Below are 23,366 nucleotides of genomic sequence, written 5' to 3'. Positions count from 1 at the left end.
TAGAAATGCCAGGCTTTACTGACAGCTAAATCACCAGCACCCCTGGCAATGCACAGGTGTACCAGACATAGAAATCTGTACCATCTACACCACCAACCCTCCCCAAAAAGTAGCATAATGGAGTAATAGTCACAGTCAGAATCAGTGATGGCTTTGAATTCTCTGAAGAAGTTTTTCTGCCACAGGTTTGAACTCTCTTTCCCAATAGAGTTTGTGGTAGTCCCTCAAATCTCTGTTGAGGCTGCAATTCCACACCAGCTCTTCATCTGTAAAGCAAGGAAAACATCATCATCAGTCCTGAATAAAATGACACCAAGTCTCTGTTGCCTAACCACAGCACACACAGCTCAGCAGCTGTGTCTCTTGGTGGCTGAAGGACACCTCTGTGTCTGAAACAAAGCATCACTGCCTAAGGGACTCAGACTTCACTGAAAATCAAGGGTGCTAAGGTTGGTTGCATAGAGAAAAGGGCACTGAAGAGGTTTTTTTACTCTATTTTCTGACCACAGCACACACAGCTCAGCAGCTGTGTCTGTTGGAGGCTGAAGAACACTTCTGTCTGAGATAAAGCAGCACTGAGGGCTTAGATCTCACTGAAAATCAAGGGTGCTAAGGTTGGTTACATAGAAAAAAGGGCACTAAAGAGGTTTTTTCACTCTGTATCTGACCACAGCATACACAGCTCAGCAGTTGTGTCTCTTGGTGGCTGAAGAACACCTCTGTGTCTGAGACAAAGCATCACTGCCTGAGTGACTCAGAATTCACTGAAAACCAAGGGTGCTAAGGTTGGTTACACAGAAAAAAAGGGCACTGCAGAGGGTTTTCCCTTCTCCTTCATGGCTGTAGCTAAGGTGTCTCCAAAATCAAGCACTTACTGTGACTGCCAGCCTGGAAACTACTTGGGTTTTAGCATTACCCACAGCAGTTTAGCTAATGGAAGTGATCAATTAACTACAGCTCTGCTTTTTCTGCCCTGTTAGTCTGCATCATGGAGACTTTGTCAAACTCTCTCTACTGTCACAGTGAGAGAACTTCAGCCCTACCAGCTGCTGTGTTACTGATGCCCTCCCAAACTCCATCAGAAAATAATAAGGCCCTCTTCACAGAGACAGAGGTAATGCCAGGGAAGAAAGGAAGTCATCACTCCTTATCCCCCGAGCACGGGATGCGGCAAAGCAGCAAACCCTTACAGGAGAAAGGAATTGGTCTGCAGCCAGAAGCATCAGGAATCTACAAACATGATGCTGTATAGATGTTGCTCTGTGTTAGAAGAGAGTTAATTTGAGTAGAAGAATTGTTTCAAGAGTAGACAAAGCCAGTTTCACTGATACTTGACAGCCTTTAGGCCACAGACCTAAAAAGCAGCTACAATCCTGCACCCAGGGGGCAGCCATCAACACAGAGCATGAAAAGAGCAGCAGCAGCTTCACAAGGTCTCTGCTGCACCTTTGCAGCAAGTAAAAGACAGCTTGGAGCTGAGGACGGACCTCAGTTTGAGGTCAAACTTTGGCTAGAAAAAAGAAGACACTCAAAGAAGCAATTCTTCACAGTTCAAAGGAGTGCCAAGCTGCCTCTGCAGAGCTGGGACAGCTCTGAAGGGACATCACTTTCACACCGAGGTGGGCTCCATGTCACAGGTAGGTACCACTAACTGCAGAGAACACTGGGCTGGCTGCACTACAGTGCTTCTAAACCACCCACAGTCAAACATGATTGGGAGGGAGATTCCAAAAGGGGTCCTGCATAAAGAGGCTATTTAAAGCACTTCTGTGATAAAGAGGCAAAGCCCCCACTCTTTGACAGAGGAACATATGGCATCTCTCTGCTATCAAAGAGAAAATCTAGCCTCAGATAGCAGATCTGTATCTGATGACACCACAGGATTAGGTAGGTCAGACAGGATCTCTGGAGCAGAGCCATCATAGCTCAGGTTGCTCTGGTCCATGTCCTGCTGAGTACTGAACATCTCTGAGGATGGAAATTCCACAGCCTTTCTGGGCAGCCTATTCCAGTGTTTGACCTCTGCCATGGTGGAAACTTCCCAATATTTAGCTGGAGTTCTTTTGCAACCTGTGCCCTATCAATAGCTCAACATATCCAGAGTGAATCCCAGCAGCAGATAAGTGAGAGACCCTGCTGGGGAAGATAAGGGACTCTGGGGTTTGCTCTCAGGGAGAATTGCTTTGTCTACTCTTGAAACAATTCTTCTACTCAAATTAACTCTCTTCTAACACAGAGCAGGAGACGTTTCTCCCTTCTATTAGACAGTTTTCCCCCCAGAAGTTGACTGACTGCTCATGAAATGACTGAGGTGCAGAATTCCAGCCTTCAGGAACGAGGGCCAGAACCAACTCAGAAGCTGAAGTGTTGAACCAAACTGGGAAATTTCCCAAAGCAGACTGTGAGCAACACAGGGGATCAGCAAGGATCATTGTCCCACATCCAAGCTGTGCATCCTCAGATAATTGAGTTTTCCCACGGCCCCCCAGCACAGCTGGGCACTGGCCAAGCACCATACGAGCTGGCTGCAAGCCCAGGAACCAGACCAGCACATGCTATGGGGGGAGCTCAAAGCTAGAGGACAGGCTGGAGTCTGCAAGGGCTACTCAGCCCAGTAACTCTGGCAAGGGAGCAGCCCTGCAAGCTGCTGTCATGCCATGGAAGAGTTCACATCTCCTGAGATGCCAAAATACCTTCCTCAGATTCAGAGTGGGGGTAAAGCAGAAGTCTGGGCAGAGGGAGAGGGCAGATTTCACAGAGAGGTGCTCTCGAGAGAGTCTCATCTCCACTGCTGCTGCCGAGGGACCAGCAAAGCTGCTGCCGAGAGCCTGGAAGCAACATCCTCAGAAGCTCTGGGCCAGTGAAGTGACAGGAAAGCTCGACGGCAGCTCAGAGCAGGCAAGGGACAGTGGCACTGGAAAGCAGTGCACTGCTGCTCAGGCTGCTGGCACCGGGCAGAGAGAAAGAAAACCAAAGGGTGCCTGCGTCCAGCCCCTCTGGGCCCTGTGCCTTGCCAGGCGATTTCCACTCCCCCTTGGCTCCCTCCTCTCTTTCATCGTCTTGTGCCAGGTAGGGGAAAAGGCCAGGCACAGCAGGTGAAGTGACTTGTCTGCTCTGCCATGCTCCACTTTTCCTGCTTCCTCGGGGCCTGCTGATGCTTAAGGACAGCCCCACTGGCTGTCAGCAGTTGCCTCCTGCTTCCTGAGCGATAGGATCAGAGCAGCGACGGTTCAAGGCTGTTACTGCATACAATGGGAGGAGGAAGATGTGGGACAATATTAACCAGCTGCTGTGACTGAAGTGCGTTGGCTCTGAACAGAGAGGAACCAGATCAAATGGATGTGTGCCTCTGCTGCAGCTACTCTCCTTAGCCAGACTAACCTCCTGGCTTCATTCTGACCTGGCTTTAATTAACTGCCCTTACAGCTGCATTGCAATCCCAACTGCAACTGCACTTGTACATGAACTCCCAGTTCACAAAAGCTGCACCAGCTAATGAGAGTTCCAATTACTGCCCAGCCTGCAACCTGCAGTCAAATTCATTAATTGCTGGACTAAACAGTTGATAAATGCAGAGAGGGAAAAAAATAAGTGAAGAATTTTCCAACCCAAAGACCTCTGTCCCTTGCCAGGCAGCTCAGGCCCGACTGTGGCTGTGAAGTTTGCAGCTCTGTTGCAAGAGGTTTAAAAAAGAGCAGGAATGATCCTGCAAGGCTGAGCAGTCTCTCAGAGCTAGCTGGAGTGAGTGCTCACATGAAGATCTGCTCTGTCCCAGCAAGGAATGCAAAGCAAGGAATGATTCCAGCCATCAGCAACAGTCATTCTGCCACAACTGGAAAAAAATCCTCACTAATCCACCCACTCTTCTGATTGCCTGAAAACAAAAGAGACCACAGGGATCTCACTTCCTGGCTAACATGAGGCCTTCTCTGCAGCATGCATTCACCTTCAGTAAATTTCCACTTAACATTTAGTTAAGGTTTGCTTCAATTTCATGGTTTAAAAGACAACTGCAAAGGACCTGTCCAAAACAAAATCAGAACCAAAGCAGTGCTCATAAAATAAAGGAGGAAAATCACAGAGTGACTGCAGGACACAGCAATTAAACTCTGAGCAATTTGAAGCTAACACAAGTGTGCAGACAAAGAGATACAATTGGGTAGGCAGATCAGGGTCTCAAGATGGAGATGAGGATGGAGAGAGACTGTTAGCAAAGGCCTGCAGTGACAGGATGAGGGACAACAGCTTCAAATTAGGGCAGAGCAGATTTAGATTGGATGTTAGAAACAGTTCTGCACCATGAGGGCGGTGGAACACTGGAAGAGGTTGTCCAGGGAAGTGGTTGGGGCCTGTCCCTGGAGATACTGAAGGTGATGCTCAAGAGGGCTCTGGGCAACCTGATCTAGTTGAGGAAGTCCCTGCTAACTGCAGAGGGGGTTGGACTGGACAGCCTTTGGAAGTCCCTTCCAACCCAGACCATTCTGTGTTTCACTTGTAGGCACCTTCCAGGCTGCATTTATGGAGGAGTACAACCTCCCTAGCTTTAAGAAGCAGATGAGAAATTGTCAGGATGCTGTCCTTGCCCACAAGCAGATCATGGTGAGAAAAGAAGGGCAGCCAAGAGACTCTCTTGACAAGCAGCAAGCTCAGCCCACTGCATCACACAAGCCTGCAGCGGAGGGCAAGAGCCACATTCCCCACTGTAGGAGTCTGCTGGGCAGCAACCAAGTGAATCACAGCTGGGCTCCTGCTTCTGTCCACACCTGCAGTGACCTCTGAGGCCAGAAGGGTCCTTGTCCAGTGGAAAGGACATTTTTCACTGAAGGTCTACAGGGTAGTTTGGCTCAAGCAGGCAAAAAAGCAGCTGAGAAAAGCACAACCTAAGTAGCCAGGCTAGAGCAGGGGATGGGAGCAGCCAGCTCCACCACGGCAGTCTGTATGAGCTGAGACAATACTGCCTGGCAGCAGACCACTGCCTTGCTGGACAGTCTTAAAGCCACAGGACAGACTTCCCAACCAAACTAACATTGCTTTGCCTTTCCTCCTTCTATTTCTTGGACAAGAGAGCAAGATTGTGAATCTCACCTAGGAGCGATGTGAGCAGCAGCAGCAAGGTGTTGGTCTCTTCTCCAAAGCATGAGGCTGCACTTGTGATGTTTTCACTGTAGTTCCACAGGGCTTTGCATATCAAACAAGCCAGCTGCCAGTCTGCAGGCCCAAAGTCTTGTAAGCACTCAACTAATCTGTCAGTATCAAACAAAAAGAGTGGTTTGCTCCATGTAGTTGTCTCTGGAGCCCTTCGAAGCCTGGCAGCTTAGCAACGCATGCAGGCTCCGTGGAAGTCTGCAGGAAAACTTTAGGTTAATAAACTTTAAGATGCTGCATTTTTCCTCAGTAACCTTCCCCTCTCCATTCTGTCCAGTTCCACAAGGCCACATGTGCACATATTTCATGGAATAGAATCATAGAAGCAACCAGGCTGGAAGAGACCTCCAAGCTCATCCAGTCTAACCTAGCACCCAGCCCTAGACAATCAACCAGACCATGGCACTAAGTGCCCCAGCCAGGCTTGGCTTCAACACCTCCAGGGACAGCAACTCCATCACCTCCCTGGGCAGCCCATTCCAATGCCAATCACTCTCTCTGGGAAGAACTTCATAGAATCAACAAGGTTGGAAGAGACCTTCAACTTCCTCCTAACATCCAGCCTCGACCTCCCCTGGCACAGCTTGAGACTGTGTCCCCTTGTTCTGTGGCTGCTTGTCTGGCAGAAGAGCCCAACCCCCACCTGGTTACAGCCTCCCTGTAGGTAGCAATGAGCTCTGCCCTGAGCCTCCTCTTCTGCAGGCTGCACACCCCCAGCTCCCTCATCCTCTCCTCACAGGGCTCTGCTCCAGGCTCCTCACCAGCTTCATCGCCCTGCATCCATCCAGCCCCTAGGAGTCTGTAACCCATCTGACCAATTTCAATCACAACATATCACAAATGGAACCATCTCAAAGATGCTGAAATCCCACCACATCCCCCACCTGATCCAGTTGAAGGTGTCCCTGAGCACTGCAGGGGGGTTGGACAAGATGACCTGTGAAGGTCCCTTCCAACCTGAAGCATTCTATGATGCTGTGAACTGAAAACAAATGTTTGGCACAGTCAAGATCATCTCCTTTGCCATCACTCCCAAATTCTCTAGACTGATGCCATACTCTTACTGGGTTTCCTTCTTCTTTTTGTAAGCTTTTAGACACTGTATAGAAAATTTTGTAGGCTAACCTGGGTCATATTCCACAGACTACTAATTTATATCACTGAAATTATTCAAGTTGCCTCTGACTTATTTTTGATCTTCTTTTTTTCCAGCTGGTACATTTTGGAAGCAGACTAGAAGGTGGGAAGGAAGGAAGGATGAGCAGACAATGCACTGTTTAGGTTGTGTCCAAGTAACTGCATGCTGTAGGGACAGGAAAGCATTTCAAAGTTAGGCAGATTGCTTGATAACTGTGGGCTGCACCAACAGCTTTATAAGCCCAGGAACATGATCTCTCCTGTCGCTGCCATTGGGCTGGATCTGCTATTATCTGAACATCAAAGCCACAGGGGTTGCACTCACAGTGGTTGTTCAACATCTAACTGCCTTAAACCTCAACTCTGGAGACAGGAGACCCTGATGAGCATGGACTCATAGAACCATAGAATCAACCAGGTTGGAAGAGACCTCCAACATCATCCAGTCCAACCTAGCACCCAGCCCTAGCCAATCAACCAGACCATGGCACTAAGTGCCCCAGCCAGTCTTTTCTTGAACACCTCCCAGGACAGCAACTCCACCTCCCTGGGCAGCCCATTCCAATGCAAATCACTCTCTCTGACAACAACTTCCTCCTAACATCCAGCCTGAACCTGCCCTGGCACAGCTTGAGACTGTGTCCCCTTGTTCTGTTGCTGCTTGCCTGGCAGAAGAGCCCAACCTCACCTGGCTACAGCCTCCCTTCAGGTAGTTGTAGACAGCAATGAGCTCTGCCCTGAGCCTCCTCTTCTGCAGGCTGCACACCCCCAGCTCCCTCAGCCTCTCCTCACAGGGAGACTCACAGAACCATAGAATCAGTCAGGGTTGGAAGGGACCACAAGGGTCATCTAGTTCCAACCCCCTCTGCCATGGGCAGGGACACCTCACACCAGATCAGGCTATCCAGAGTTTCATCCAGCCTGGTCTTAAACACCTCCAGGGATGAGGCTTCCACCACCTCCCTGGGCAATCCATTCCAGGCTTTCACCACCCTCATGGTGAAGAACTTCTTCCTAATATCCATTCTGAATCTACCCATTTCTAGCTTTGTTCCATTGCCCCAGTCCTATCTCTACCTGACAGCCTAAAAACATCAGGTCCTGCTTCTTGCTGTCACAAAAAAAAGCTGCAGTCTTAGCTCCTGAAGTTCACACAGCAGACACACACCAACAGTGCCCACTAACTGCAGCCCATCTAGGATGCAGCTAAATCAAGCACAAGCAACTACTGCAAAGCCAGCTCCAGTTGCTTTGTTGCATGCTCTTTGCAGGTCCTCCATCAGGAGGTCCTTTGGAACATTACTCTGTGGGTTTGGGCAGCAGTAAACCACCTTAATGCTTTTGCAAAGGAAAAAAATGACCCAAACCCAACCACTGAACCACCTGGAAAGCTCTTTTCTGCAGAACAGGAGATGCTGAATATCACCTATTAAGAATTTGTCCTTATTACAAGTTATTTGCACCACTAAAAAACAGTCTGACTGAAGCTCTTTGGCCAAACCACTCAAAATTGCCTTTTTGGGTTTATGTTAATGGTAAGCAGAACCAGGAACTTACTTCCCAATTCCTCCTTCTTCCATCAGAAGAGCTCCTTTGTCCTGCTCTGCTGTGAGATTGAGCAGAACTCCACAGGCAGAAAAGCAGACATCTTGGTTCTTGGAATCAAGCAAAGCAATCATGAACTTGTATGCTGGATTGTGAAAAAGGCAACAGTGTGACTGGCAGGATGGACTGAGCACAGAGTGGCACTGCACATAAATATATGCACTCAGAAAGCAGGCAAATGCAGGACACCCACCCCCAAATTCAACTCTGCAGCATGACCCAAGGTAAGAGCCATAATTACATCATGCTGGACACCACTTTTCTTCAAAGCAACACATAGAAAATTCTAGTTACAAAAATACACCACAGCAGTGTGAAAATGCACCCAGAGTTACAGCCTCCCAACTACCACCCTCCTCTCCATCCCACGGGCAGCAGAGACTGCTAGGGTTTGTGTTTGGCACCCTGAGAGGGAAGTGCCTACCTCCATGAGTGGCAGGGCTGCCCTAGACTGCACCAAGCCCATCTGAAACTGCTGCAGCTTCGGGCTGCAGAGAGGCAAGCAGCACATGCTGAATGTGCAGCATCTTGCAGCCCTTGCTGGTGCTGAGCTCAGTAGGCAGTGGAATCATAGAATCAACCAGGTTGGAAGAGACCTTCAAGCTCATCCAGTCCAACCTAGCACCCAGCCCTATCCAGTCAACCAGACCATGGCACTAACTGCCCCAGCCAGGCTTGGCTTGAACACCTCCAGGGAGGGTGACCCCACCACCTCCCTGGGCAGTCCATTCCAATGCCAATCAGTCTCTCTAGGAAGACCTTCATAGAATCAACCAGGTTGGAAGAGACCTTCAAATTTCTCCTAACATCCAGCCTAGACCTGCCCTTGCACAACCTGAGACTGTGTCCCCTTGTTCTGTTGCTGCTTGCCTGGCAGAAGAGACCAACCCCACCTGGCTACAGCCTCCCTTCAGGCAGTTGTAGAGAGCAATGAGGCCACCCCTAGCTCCCTCAGCCTGTCCTCACAGCAATGCTGCTACAGCCCTGGGATCAAATTTATGGCCTCCTCTGGGCTCACTCTAACAGCTCTGTGTCCTTCCTGTGAAATACAACTGTGCTGGCAATGGCTGCTGCTGGAGCCTAACATTTGCTAATTTGCAAAGCATGGGACAAAATTCCTTCTGCCCTTTAACTGAGGCAGCTTATGACCAACCTGGGTTTTTTTAGAACCATGGACATTTAAAACCAGAACTCCTCCAGAAGTAACTCACCCTTTTTCTGTACGATGAAGTCACAGATCTCGTGATACTGGGACAGATTGCCAAAGCCTCTGACAGCCTCCACAGCTCCATCCACGTTGTTGCTCATCAACAGCTTCAGCAGCACTACTCGTGTGCAGAGAAATGAAATTAGAAGCCATTGCCTGTGTATCCCAACCATGTGCCTGGCTTTTTGTCAACCCATGTCAGAATGCAAGCAGCAACAGCAAGCAATGGAAACAGTTCTCTGGTTGTAGTGAAGCTGGTGGTAGAACAACAGCTAAATTGTGTAGGGCTTTGAAGAGGAGACAAAGTGCTCCAATATGGGGCTAAGTGCAAAGGAACAAATGAGTTTTGCTATGCAGTTTTGGAGTGGGCTGATGTGAAAATCTAGGAAGACAAAGAAAAATGCCAACCAAACCCATGTTGTGACATAGAAAAGAATTGATTTACATCCTGAGCAGATGGTCTTAAGGTGGGATGCCTCCTAAACCTCAAATTATTTTGACATTGGCTCTAGTTTCTCTCAGTGCTGCTATAACAAGCAAACACATTTTCTCTGAACAGCTGCTTAATACTGGCCCTGGTCTGAAGCATTTCCTTGCTTGCTGCTTCCAGGCTTAGCACTTTCACATCTGATTAGCACCTAACTCCAGCAGACAGAACAAGACCTTCTGCAGCTCCGAGGAAGTGCTGCCATCAGGTAGGCTTTCAGCGTGTGGCAAAGGAGCCAACGTTACAGAGGTCATGTTTTCAGCCTTCTGTGAGTACCTAGCAAGCCACTGAGCCCAGCCCACCACATAAAGCACTCAAATCAGTCCACCCTTAACCCTTCTACCACCAAAGAAAAGTAACAGGGGAAATCAAAATTATCTAGGAAAAAGGTTGACTTTGTTCCTATCCCTTCTATCTTTGAATATTCCATCTTGAACTTGTCTTAGAGAGGCATCTGATTAGTTTTTGTCTTGCATCAAACAGCAGCTGTTCTCCAAATGCCTCCTGGAGGAGGAGGAAACCTGCTGGTCTTCCAACAGAAGGGCAGAGGAAAGGTGCTGGAACTGGTTTCACACACCACCAACAAAAACAGGAGAGGGAAAGCACAGGGGGGCAGGCAGGGGGAGTAATTTGTTTCCACATTTACCCACCTAGCAATTAGAGATGGTTGGCTTCTGGGTGACAAAATGACTCGTGACAGGACAGCAGAGGTGCTGCCTGGAGAGCATACGATGGCTGCCGGTCAGGGCACTTGGGTTGACAGCCAGAATGCTGTTTCCTACTCCTTGCTCTACTTGTGCAAACTTCAGGCACCACCTCTCCCCCAGGTCTTTTTCCCTTTAGAACTGTGTGCAAGACAGAGACTCTCTACCTTTGCAGAGTCCCACAACTCAGATGCACTTCCTACATGTCACTAAACCATGACTGTTGTCCACACTGTCAGAGGGGAGGCAATCACAGAACTCTTCTACTGCCAGAAACAGACAGAAAGCAGATTTTGCAGTGGAAAATATTAAGAAGGGGAAAAAAAAAACCAACAACCAACTCACAGTTTTCTGACCATACTCTGCCCAGAAGCAAAAGGTGGCAATTTCTTTTGGCTCAGGCATGTGGAGTTGGAACAAGTCTCTGAAAAGTGCTTAGCAGAAAATATGGCCAATTCCTCTGGGGAGGAAAAGAAGGAGTTTTGACAACGACCTGACTATCTTCACACAAGTCACTGAGCTATGCTCCAGAAGAATGAGGAACCACTGTGGGAACAGTTCAGCCCTGTGAGCTTTATATCCCTGCTACAGGATCCCATGAAACACTACTGGTGTCTTTCCTGCAGGGCCAAAACACAGCGAGGGTAGCTTCCACTTGCAGAGAGATGTACACACACACAAGAAAGAAGAGTTTAAAAGCCTTACTCTCAGCAATGTGTAGCTTCTTGTCTTGGACAGCAGAACTCTTCACTTTGTAGTAGGACAGATTGCTGATTGCTGTTGCAGCATGGATGACCAGTTCCTCACAGTCAGCAATGGCCTTGGATTCTGGTAGCAAAAGCCAAACAGTAACCCCCATGTGTGGATGTAGATACACAGATGCAGGTGAGTCACTCTGCACTGCATTCTGTCTCAGACCCAGACTGAATCACAGCTTATGTGGCCACCAGTACAGACAGCTCTGCTGGTTTCCAGTCCCATGGCAGAAGCTGGCAGCAAGAGACACACAAGGTTCTCTTCTCCAGCTCTCCACCCTTGTGACTGAGGCACCACAGTGTAAAACCTGCTTAGTGAAGACATTTGACAGGTCTGACTGGCTGCTGTAAGATGGAATTGAGTAGAACTCACATGCAGAAATAGGCCTGTGTGGCAGGCACAGAGGAATATAAAGGCCTGCAAAGATGCTCAGAGGGCTGCAGCAGCTCTGAGGACAGGCTACAAGAGTTGGGGCTCTGCAGCCTGCAGAAGAGAAGGCTTTGAGGAGACCTTGGAGCAGCCTTCAAGTATCTGAAGTGGCCTACAGGAAAGCTGGGGAGGGACTACTAACAAGGTCTTGTAATGACAGGATGAGGAGCAATGGGCTTAAACTGGCAGAGGGGAGGTGAGACACTGGCACAGGTTGCCCAGGGAGATTGTGGCTGCTCCCCCTTTGGAAGTGTTCAAAGCCAGCCTGGATGAGGCCTTCAGTGACCTGTTCTAGTGGGAGGTGTCCCTGCCTGTGGCAGGGGGTTGGAACTGGCTGACATTTGAGGTCCCTTCCAACCTAAACCATTCTGTGATTCTATACCAAGGACTACATCAGGTGCCATGAAAAACTGAAAAAAAAACCCAAACTACTTGAAACTATTTGAAAGGATCTCACTTGTAGAGCTCCTGACAGAATGTTAGGCAGTGTAAAAGTAAACCAGCATGCCTGGAATAGCATCTGAGACTTCTGGCCTCAGAAACCAAGAGTGAAGCAAACAATAGAAGGGGAAGTTCACAGGCAGAGAGAACATTCTGTAGTGAATTAACTGATACAGTGCTCAGGAAGATTGCTCAGACTCAGAAGATGGCTCAGTGCTCAGACTGGATGTGAGGAGGAAGTTCTTCACCATGAGAGTGGTGAGAGCCTGGAAGGTTTCACAGGGAGGTGGTGGAAGCCTCATCCCTGGAGGTGCTTAAGGCCAGGCTGGATGAGGCTCTGGCCAGCCTGATGTAGGGTAGGGTGTCCCTACCCATGGCAGGGGGGTTGGAATTGGCTGCTGCTTGTGGTCCCTTCCAAACCTGACTGATTCTATGATTCTAAGATGGGAGAGTAGCAGAGAGAAGCTCTTAGGCTCTGAAGTGCTCATACAATGATTAAGACAGTTCCAACTCAGGAAGCTCCTACAGGGCTTAAGTGAGAAGGGACTAAGTTGTGAGCTTGCCTTGTCTAATCCCCCGTGGCTGGTGGGTCAGACTATGGCACATAACCTTGTTGATAGTCCTCACCTCATATTTGATGTTCTCCTCACACCCTGAAATACACTGAGGGCTTTGAGATGTATCTTGTCACTGCTCAACTCTGTTACAGGAGAACACACTGCCCAGTCCTAGCCCATAATTAGGTTTACAAAAGGATCAGTAAGTGGTAAAGGAACTGCAGCCCTAAGCCTACACCTGGAGGGAATGGGACACTTTCTTCCACCTGCAAGTGAGAAAGGTTGCAAGTCTGAAAAGGAAGGCTCCTTCCCTCCACTCCCCCCACAAAAAATAGGTTATTTTCCAAGGAAGCTTAAAGTTAGGGATGCTGGGAACAAAAGGAATGAATACTTGATCCAGAACAGCCCCAAAACCTGCAAACCTCACAGAAACCACCCCCACCACCCCCCACATCCACACAGCACCCGACCAGGACAGACTTCCCTTATGGAAGCACTCAGGGAAATGGATTTAAATCTGTTTGCATTTCTGCAAATCTGATCACTGAACCAGACACTTCTACCCCACCTTTGCCCAGAGACTGAGAAGTCAGTGCCAGAGCAGCAATGCTTCTCCTCTCTCAAACAGGCTTTCTACCTAAACCACCTCATGACCACCAGCAGATGGAAGCGATTTAGTTATGGCTCAGCCTAAAGGGGTCAAGGAGAAAAACCCTAAACTCTCCTTACAGGCTGAACAAGGAGAAGAAAGAGAACATAGATTTAGTTACCTAGCACTGCTACAAGCAATTCTACAACACGGTGGGAGGCTGCCAGAGCTGCTCCTATGCTGGGATGGACAGAGAGGTTAGCCAGCACTCTGATCACTTTTATCTGAACGTCTTCTGCTTCCGAAGGATGCTTTGGGCAGCTCTCCCCTGCCCCTTCTCTTTCATGGCACTGTTTCTGTGCATTCACATCAAGGTCATGGTAGGTTTGGAATAATGATAGCAAGGTGTTAATGCTTCCTTTGTGTCTAAAGAATTGCTCACGGGCCTGGTTGCTATTTGCTGTTAAGTTACCAAGAATGAAGACGATTCGAACCACCACATCCTGCAATGAAATCAAGGAACAAGGTAGTTAAGCAGGCACAGTCCAGCTTCTTCACAGAACCACAGACTGTCAGGGGCTGGAAGGGACCTCAACAGATCATCCAGTCCAACCCCCCAAGTGTACAGACTAAAGGTAGAAAGACCTGTAAAGCAGCAATCACAGAACATTACACAGAGTATCACACAGAATGGCAGGGCTTGGATGGGACCTCAAAAGACCATCCAGTCCAACGTCCCTGCCAGAGCAGGGTCACCTACAGCAGGTCATGCAGGAATGCATCCAGGGGGCTTTGAAATGTCTCCAGAGAGGGAGACTCCACAACCCCCCTGGGCAGCCTGTTCCAGTGTTCTGTCACCCTCACAGGTTAAAAATTCCTCCTCATGTTTAAATGAGACTTCCTATGCCTCAGCTGCCACCGTTACTCCTTGTCCTGTCTCCTCTCCTCCATGCATGCCTTTCTTAACAAGTGGCACAAGGCACTGGCAGTAGCATCCTCTTAGGGTGCAGGGGATGACTGCTACCCCTCCACAGCAGAAGCAGGCAGTGCCCTAAGCGAGGGGCAGGTTCTTGCAGCCCTGTCTTTAACACCAGCAGCCTGCAGGACACACTGCCTTGATTTTTTTTTTTAAACCCAGGCATTGTATTTTTTGCTACCACCTAAAGGTCATCAAGACAAACTTTTATTTATGAGCATTCTTACTGACTAACCACTAAGAGCCTTCACCTTTGCTGGCACCACCCTCAATTCACAGAGGCTGTCAGAATTCGTAACAAACAACTGATGAATCAGAAGAGAGAAGTAAGGAGGGGGGTGGGGGGGAAGCAGGCAGGCTAGTTTGACTGGTTTATATTGACTTTCTAATTTTGGTCAAAACACTATCAGCCCAGCAACAGCTCTGCCCAATCCCAGCACAGACAAACAGGTAGCATACAGCAATCAACTGATATTTTGAGAAGTGTGATCTCAGCTGTGCCTTCCACCTACAGCCCAGCAAAACAGACTTATAAAAGACTTCGTTTTTAGCTGAGCACATCCGGTTTTAATAGCACATTACTCAAGTTTCATTATCTCCCAGGGAAAAAAAAACCACCCTGCTACAGCTTCTCCTGGGTAGTGTAATGCTCAAGGGTTGGCATTATGTTGTGCTCTTTATAGACATAGTTAATGCTTACAGAGTAAGTAAGCACTGCCCAGGTAAGAATTGCTTTGCTGTAGAAAGAAAGACATAAATGGCATTTTGAAACTGTTTGCAAGACCAAACCTATACAAAGCCCAGGAGACTTTCTGTCCATACTGAAAAAGAGAAAAATAAATCAGTCTCATAGGAGAGCCCTGCAGAGGGACCTGGTTAGGCTGGATGGGTGGGCAGAGGCCAATGGGATGAGACTGAACAAGGCCAAGTGCAGGGTTCTACACTTTGGCCACAACAACCCCAAGCAGTGCTACAGGCTGGGGACAGAGTGGCTGAGAGCAGCCAGGCAGAGAGGGACCTGGGGGTGCTGGTAGAGAGGAGCTGAAGATGAGGCAGCAGTGTGCCCAGGTGGGCAGCAGAGCCAATGGCATCCTGGCCTGCATCAGGAGCAGTGTGGGCACCACACCTTGAGTGCTGTGTCCAGTTCTGGACTCCTCCATTGAAGAGAGATGTTGAGGTGCTGGAAGGTGTCCAGAGAAGGGCAGCAAGGCTGAGGAGGGGCCTGGAGCACAGCCCTGTGAGGAGAGGCTGAGGGAGCTGGGGGTGTGCAGCCTGCAGAAGAGGAGGCTCAGGGCAGAGCTCATTGCTGTCTGCAACTGCCTGAAAGGAGGCTGTAGCCAGGTGGAGATGGGCTCTGCTGCCAGGCAAGCAGCAACAGAACAAGGGGACACAGTCTCAAGTTGTGCCAGGGCAGGTCTAGGCTGGATGTTAGGAGGAAGTTGTTGTCAGAGAGAGTGATTGGCATTGGAATGGGCTGCCCAGGGAGGTGGTGGAGTCGCTGCCCCTGGAGGTGTTGAAGACAAGCCTGGCTGGGGCACTTAGTGCCATGAGCTCCACTTGGGAGGTTATAAACTTCACTAACACAAACAGATTTGATGAAACAAAGTAGAGCTTGAGATGGAGAGCTAATTTTTTCCCCTTTGCTTTCATCTGTGAAGACACTGGGAGATTTCTGGGTTTAGGGTGGCAATGGCCTCACAGCCTCCATAAGCATTTAACTGCAACATACACATTTGATTGCTGACAGGCAAGACTCTCTGCATATCTCCTTCCAAAAGCCCATTCCTTGCACTGCCCGAGTAGGAAAAGTATCCACTGCACTTGCTGAGTCACAGAACCTGAGAGCAGTTTATCTTGGTGATTTAAGTGTACCTACACTGCCTGCACGGTGAACAGAGGTACAAATTGTACAGCTTTACCTATCAGTAGGAGAGGAAAAACAATCAGCTCAGTAAACCAGATTAAAAAAAGGGAGGAGAGTCCACTCCAAAGTTTCTACACCACGTTGGCCAAGTACCTGTTGTTAGGCTGCTTGGTGTCTGGACCCAAAAGGGGAAGGGTAGTATGAAACAAAACCTCAGATCCCAGCAGCTGACTTCCAGTGGAATCTACAGCTGCAGGTGAAATGTGCTTTCCATGCTGCACAAACTTCAACACAGGCAGTCAAAATCTGACCACCTGCCCAGCAGACTGAACTGTTTTGCACTCAAATCTGACTTCCACTTTGTTTCTACATTTGAATTTCTTCTTTATTGTGTTCCTTTGACAGGCAGGTGAGAGTTTTCTTTGCAGGGTCTGATATTCTACTTACAGGCAAAAGAACAATAGTTATGGCCATCCTGGAGCTAATCAATCTCTTTCAAACACAGCAACAGGTTGCCCTGGGAGGTGGTGGAAGCCTCATCCCTGAAAGCAACTTGATCTAGTGTGAGGTGCTCTTGCCCATGGAAAGGGGGTTGGAGCTGGATGATCCTTAAGGTCCCTTCCAGCCTTGACAACTCTAAGATTCTATGATTCATGCTGAAGTGCCATTCTGGCTGTGGAAATTCCTGGTCAAACCCAGGAACAACAACTGATCCAAAATGAAACACACTTTAAAGAAGACAAAATAAACCCCAACAAACCAGGAGGGCATCTGTGTGTAGAATGCCCTGGAAGTACCAAAAGCAAATAAAGAAGTTCTTGACTGAGGGACTTGGAACAATGAGCAGAAAGAAGCTTTGCCACACTAACAGCAGGGAGTATTTGTCAGTGAAGAGGGAACATCCTTCACCCTCACACATGAATGCATTGGAGAAGAGGCCATTAGAATGATGTCATTAATCCTATTCCCAGGCTTTCTTTATTCACCCTGTTTAAGGCTTGGTTTAAAATTCAGTTAGAAAAGCACTTGAAAAAGTCTGACTGAGAGATTTATTTTTCCCCAGTATGTTTGCAGTTACCAGCAAAACAAAAAGAAAGCCCTGATCCCACAAACCTTGCACCCTGAGAATTCAGAGAACTCACAGCCTTCTCCTTCCTTAACACAGCAGGTTTGAATCCTGAGGGGGTTTTACTGCTTTGACTTAGCACTGCTGATTTATCCTCCCCTCTTCGCTTCAATGTGCTCCTGTGGCCAAGAGGGCCAGTGGGATCCTGGGGTGCATTAAGAAGAGTGTGTCCAGCAGATCAAGGGAGGTTCTCCTTTCCCTCTACTCTGCCCTGGTGAGACCTCATCTTGAACACTGCCTCCAGTTTTGGGCTCCCCAGTTTAAGAGGGACAGGGATCTGCTAGAGAAAGTCCAGCAGAGGGCTACAAGGATGATGAGGGGACTGGAGCACTGCCTGATGAAGAGATGCTGAGGGGCCTGGGGCTGCTTAGTCTGGAGAAGAGAAGACTGAGAGGGGATCTAATAAATGTTTATAACTATCTGAGGGCTGGGGGTGAGGAGGGGGGGACAGGCTCTGCTCACTGCTCCCTGGGATAGGACAAGCAGCAATGGATGGAAGCTGCAGCACAGGAGGTTCCAGCTCAACACAAGGGGGAACTTCTTTGCTGTAAGGGTCCCAGAGCACTGGCACAGGCTGCCCAGAGATGCTGTGGAGTCTCCTTCTCTGGAGGCTTTCAAGACCTGTCTGGATGTGTTGCTGTGTGACCTGAGCTAGATTGTATGCTCCTGCTCTGGCAGGGCGTTTGGTCTGGATGATCTCTAATATCCTGTGATCTTCCCACAGCAGACAATTTCACTCAGGCTGCTGTTGCTTGCTTCCCTTTCCACACATAACCAGCTCCTGCTGTAGCTCCCTGGCTGTCAGCGTTTGAAAAGAACAGATCAGCAGTGCCGACCACACCTCAGGCAAAGAAACGTTTGCACTCCTCAGGGCTCAAGTGTTTGTTATATACCACGGGAAAAAACAAGACCCAACCACCAACGTTGCACTGCATTATCTGTGTCCCTCTCCTTGCTTCTGCAGGGCTCCACTGAGCTGACAAGTGACAGCTGCATGCTTGTGAGAAACAATTATTCTAAAGGCACTGCTATATATAATCATCACAACATCATCACTGAGGTTTACTTTTTAACACACAAACTGTTTCTTTGCTAATTTGTGTTTTGATCAAACAACTGACAGCTTAACACAAGAGGCAGTGCTAATCTAGGGAGGAAAGAGGTATTTTAGGGCTGACTTAATAACCTAGACAGACTAGAAGCTAAATTCTGAACCCCACCTGACAGCAAACACTTTGAATGTAGAGATGAGCCTGCAGTTCATTATGACACAAAGCCATTCGCTCAAGCTTAGAATAGTTCCTCTTCAAACTACAGGTGAAGATTGAGAGGAAGGTGGTAACTCAATATAACCTCCTTACCATAGCATCAACCAGGTTGGAAGAGACCTCCAAGCTCAGCCACTCCAACCTAGCACCCAGCCCTAGACAATCAACCAGACCATGGCCCTAAGTGCCTCAGCCAGGTTTTTCTGCAGCACCTCCAGGGACGGCAACTCCACCACCTCCCTGGGCAGCCCATTCCAATGCCAATCACTCTCTCTGACAACAACTTCCTCCTAACATCCAGCCTAGACCTGCCATGGCACAGCTTGAGACTGTGTCCCTTTGTTCTGTTGCTGGTTGCCTGGGAGAAGAGACCAAACCCCACAAGTTCTTAACAGAGAGAGTGATTGGCATTGGAATGGGCTGCCCAGGGAGGTGGTGGTGTCACTGGTCCTGGAGGTGTTCAAGAGAAGCCTGGATGGGGCACTTAGTGCCATGGTCTGGTTGATTGGCTAGGGCTGGGTGCTAGTTTGGACTGGATGATCTTGGAGGTCTCTTCTAACCCAGTTGATGCTATGATTCTGTGATTCTTATTCCTGATGCAGCTATCAAGGAACAAAGTTCACTCAGGAGAACTCCCACTTTCGACTTTTTGTTAGGAGAAATCCCAACAACTTCCAACTATTAAACATTCAAATAAACTATTTGCTTTCAGAAGTGTTTTCTTCTTATTTTCAAACTAAGAACAATAATTAAGCAGAACCCCTGTTTCTACACCTGCAAGTGTGTAGTTAACCAACTACCTGTCCTTGGTACTGCATTGAGTTATTCACCATTTCATTTATTCACTCCTCAGAAATGCTGTCCACTATTTAAAGTCTTGATTTGGTAAACACATAAAAGTAGGCCACTGAAAATAAGCTTATACACAGCCACATGAGAGGATTAATAGATACAAATCAAGAGATGGCAACAAAAAAAAAAAGCAACTCAACTGACCTGCTGCTTCTGGTGCTTGTTCAGTAGGGCTAAAAATATGCTGTAACATCTGGAGCAGTCTGCTGAAGCTGCACAGAAGTCATCGTAGGAGGAAAGTTTGCTGCAAAAGCACAAAAATGAAACATCACTGAACAAAAGTAGATCTATTTTTTTTCCACACAGTATTTTTTTGTTGTTGTTCTTTAAAGCTATGTTTTCCAACAAGTTAAATGAATGCCAAGAAGTTCGACTCCTGGTGGTGTTATACAAGAGCCCAGCAGAAGCTTTGCTGTCTGTGGCACAGTGAATTACAGGAAGGAGTGAACATAAGGAGCTTCCCAACCTGCCTGCCATATGGGCACAGTGTGCTAACACTGCCACTTCTCAGTGCTAAATGAGAGAACTGGCACTTCAAGATGGCATGGCAAATCAGAGAGGAGAGGAAATAAAGGGTCCCTCCCTAGTTGGGCTGGTTTGAGGGGCCTGGAGCACAGCCCTGTGAGGAGAGGCTGAGGGAGCTGGGGGTGTGCAGCCTGCAGAAGAGGAGGCTCAGGGCAGAGCTCATTGCTGTCTGCAGCTGCCTGAAGGGAGGCTGTAGCCAGGTGGGGATGGGCTCTGCTGCCAGGCAGCCAGCAACAGAACAAGGGGACACAGTCTGAAATTGTGCCAGGGGAGGTCTAGGCTGGATGTTAGGAGGAAGTTGTTGGCAGAGAGAGTGATTGGCATTGGAATGGGCTGCCCAGGGAGGTGGTGGAGTTGCTGTCCCTGGAGGTGTTGAAGCAAAGCCTGGCTGGGGCACTAAGTGCCATGGTCTGGTTGATTGGCCAGGGCTGGGTGCTAGGTTGGGCTGGCTGAGCTTGGAGGTCTCTTCCAGCCTGTTTGATTCTGTTCTGTCCTATTCTATATATTTTAATGAGAGCAGTCAGATCATTTGTTGTATAAAGAAAATCATGATGAAGTCTGTGTCATTCACTGGTTTGCTGAGAGGGATAAAGAGCCAAAATGTAACTCGTTTGTCCCACTCTGGTCTGTGACATTGGATCTATTCACTCTGCTCCACTATCTCTCCTCTAATCTTGGCTGCCAGATAACAAGGTAAGCTTTGCTGTGTGTTTTGTTTGTCTGTCTGGGAAAGCAGAGGGAGAAAGGAGTAGCTTTGAGCCTCTTCTGGGCAGCTCTCTTTGTCTGGGAGGGAGTTTGATTCCTGTATTATTCCCAATTTGCCTATACTGGTAACTACATTGTGCAGAGGTGCCTGTGAATCGTGCTTTGCTGTAAGCAGAGCTTCAGCTTTACTTCAGCCGGCTGAGCTGCTCTGGTAAATGTCAGGGGAGGGGGAGGGGGAAGTTCCTAACCCACATCTCCAATGCACGTCCAGTAGAGCCTAGCAACAGCACTAGCAGGACACATCCCTCCCCAGCAATCACAGAGAGCACATCTGCTGCTCAGGAGCTTATCTCTGAGTGCTCCCTAACAGCTGCCTCCTACACTGCTCACCTTGACCACCACAAAAACAGCCAACTGGACTTGCTTTGGCCGCCCCAGAAACGCTGCAGCTACAGAGCAAAGCAGCACCACCTCCTCCCGTGTAGCCTCCCAGCAAGTAAGTGTGTGGGTGCTCAATCGCAGCCAACTCCAGCGAGGCTTACAGGTAGAGAAATGAACACATCTGAATAGTGGGAGCACATTCCTCGCCAGGAAACTGCCCCGGGGTGCTGACTGAGAGAACATCATCATCATGCTCTGTCAGCAGAAGCCAAAGTAGAACTGCAATCTCTGCTCTGTACTGCACAGTCTGTACATAGGTACACATACACATATATGTGTGTGTATATACACGGAGCTGGAGCACCTCTCCTATGAGCACAGACTGAAAGAGTTGGGGCTCTTCAGCCTGCAGAAGAGGAGGTTCCCAGGTGACCTTCTTATGGCCTTCCAATATCTGAAGAGGGCTACATAAAAAGCTGGGGAGGGACTTTTTAGGCTATGAGGTAGTGACAGGACTGGGGGGAATGGAGCAAAGCTGGAGGTGGGGAGAGTCAGACTGGAGGTGAGGAGGAAGATGTTGAGCATGAGAGTGGTGAGAGCCTGGAATGGGTTGCCCAGGGAGGTGGTGGAAGCTTCATCTCTGGAGGTGTTTAAGGCCAGGCTGGATGAGGCTGTGGCCAGCCTGATCTAGGGTAGGGTGTCCCTGCCCATGGCAGGGGGGTTGGAACTGGATGATCCTTGTGGTCCTTTCCAACCCTGTCTGCTTCTATGCAATATATATGTGTATTGAAATACTTAGGTGTGTGTGTATCTATATTCCTATTTTTTTCTCATACCTGCACTTCCAGAAAGCTAATTAAATTGATTTTATGGCTAATTTTCATCCTCAGAACATGCAGTTCCCCAAACTTAACAAAAACACAGTATTGAAACAACAGAAAACTTCTTTAAACAAGACAAATTAGTTTTGCTTCACATTGAATTCTAGACCAAGTAAATGTCTTTGTCAGGATTACAGCCTGAGTATCAACTACATTCAGTTACAAAGCCATTACCCCACTTCTCCTGGCTTCTTCCAAGCAAAAGGAATGCTCTCCTTAGAAGTAAATACACTCAAAGTGCTGTAGTTGTTGTGAGAATTCAACTCACTTTTAGGAACAAAACTAGAGAGACAGAGGTGAACAAGGCAGCATGGAACTGAGGATGCAGTTCATAGGCTTTACAGGGAGCACAAAGAGCAAAGAACAAGATATGCCTGTTTTGAGCTGTGGAAAGGAAGGAAATATGGCAGCTGCTCTTCAAAGCTCATCTAGCAAGGAGATCTCCTCTAGCAAAGGTCCACATCCCAGTCTCAATGAACATGGAGCCACAGACAACATGAGTCAACCCAGTAACAAAGCAGCAATGGAAATACTTCGTTCAGAAGGACAGTCATAGATGGTGCTTGTTACCCAACTCCACCTGGAATTGCCAACAGCTAATTTCACAGCTTCTGCAGAATCCTTAAATTGCTTGCAAGCCCACTTAGCATTGGCTGCTGCAAGCTGGTGCTTGGCAGCTGGAAGAGTTTTGTCTGAGAAAATGCTCACACTACAAAAGGACCTTTTGGGGTGATTCACTCATAGTGATCTCCCTCTCTAAGTCTGTCTGGGGAGCTGCTCGTAAAACAGACATTCTTTCAGGGCTTCCATCTGCACACTCCAGCCCTGATCCCACAGATTAATCTTCTCAAACACTCAGTGACAGCTCCAGACAATGCACACTGCTCATGTTTTCTCTTTCCTCTGTTTCCTTTTACAACATACTGTCCCTGGTACAAGTTAAGCTTGTGCAATGCCTCTCTTGGAAAAAAATGAACCAACCGTGGATTAATATGTACTTAATGACTGATGCAGCTCTGAAATGCAGCAGCACTGCATCTGGGGAAGAACCACCCCATGGGAGCTGACCTGCTGGAGGGCAGCTCTGGGCAAAAGGAGCTGGGAGTGGTGGTGGACAGCAGATCCCACACCAGCCAGCAGTGTGCCCTCATGGCCAAGAAGGTTGATGGCATGCTGGGGTGCATTAGAAAGACTGTGGTCAGCAGGACAAGGGAGGTTCTCCTTCCCTTCCATTCTGCCCTGGTGAGGCCTCATCTGGAATACTGTGTCCATTTCTGCCCCCCCCCCCCAGTTCAAGAAGTGATATGAACTGATACCATGCAAGGAAAGTGTAAAGAGCTCTCAGAGAAGTGCATTAAGAAGAGATGGACAATAACTGGACACCACAGCAATCATCTCAACTAGTACCTATGTCTGTCTAACAGAACCATAACAACTCACACAACCATTTGGAGCTACTAACCATCTAAAACTACAACCAACATTTGCAACTATTAACAATCATCTTAACAGCTAATCAGTAAACTACTATGGCTCTGGGGAGAAGCAGCAGCCAGGGGGACATGAGGAGAAGAGGATCAGTGTAAGGGACAACTACACTTACAAGCAGAAGGCTGGCAGCTATTACAAAGAGAACCACAGCCAGAATAAAGGCAGTCAAAGCCTCAACACAAGCCACCACAGTCAGGTAAATTAGCTCCAGTACTTGGGGGTTATGACAACACCCACCCC

General features: G+C 48.4%; 1 protein-coding gene across 6 annotated transcripts in view; it reads right to left on the bottom strand.

Annotated features, from left to right (window-relative positions):
- The window catches only part of ARMC2 (armadillo repeat containing 2), a 54,205-nt gene continuing 30,839 nt past the window's right edge, over positions 1-23,366 (bottom strand). For 4 of the 6 annotated variants that reach the window (XM_064170057.1, XM_064170055.1, XM_064170056.1 and 1 more), the window contains 7 exons: positions 19,288-19,387; positions 13,239-13,560; positions 10,991-11,113; positions 9,099-9,212; positions 7,840-7,972; positions 5,086-5,243; positions 1-266 (listed from right to left, as the gene is read on the bottom strand). In XM_064170057.1, the coding sequence (XP_064026127.1) occupies positions 142-266; positions 5,086-5,243; positions 7,840-7,972; positions 9,099-9,212; positions 10,991-11,113; positions 13,239-13,560; positions 19,288-19,387 (1,075 nt within the window). In that variant the 3' untranslated portion in view covers positions 1-141. Of the gene's footprint in view, positions 267-5,085; positions 5,244-7,839; positions 7,973-9,098; positions 9,213-10,990; positions 11,114-13,238; positions 13,561-19,287; positions 19,388-23,366 lie in introns of those variants that run through there. The other 2 variants (XM_064170058.1, XM_064170060.1) reach the window with 2 other exon arrangements.

The sequence above is a fragment of the Pogoniulus pusillus genome, chromosome 33, assembly GCF_015220805.1.
Source record: "Pogoniulus pusillus isolate bPogPus1 chromosome 33, bPogPus1.pri, whole genome shotgun sequence".
Taxonomy (NCBI): Eukaryota; Metazoa; Chordata; class Aves; order Piciformes; family Lybiidae; genus Pogoniulus; species Pogoniulus pusillus.
The sequence above is the reverse complement of the archived record's forward strand: the minus strand, read 5'-3'. Positions and strand labels throughout refer to the sequence as shown.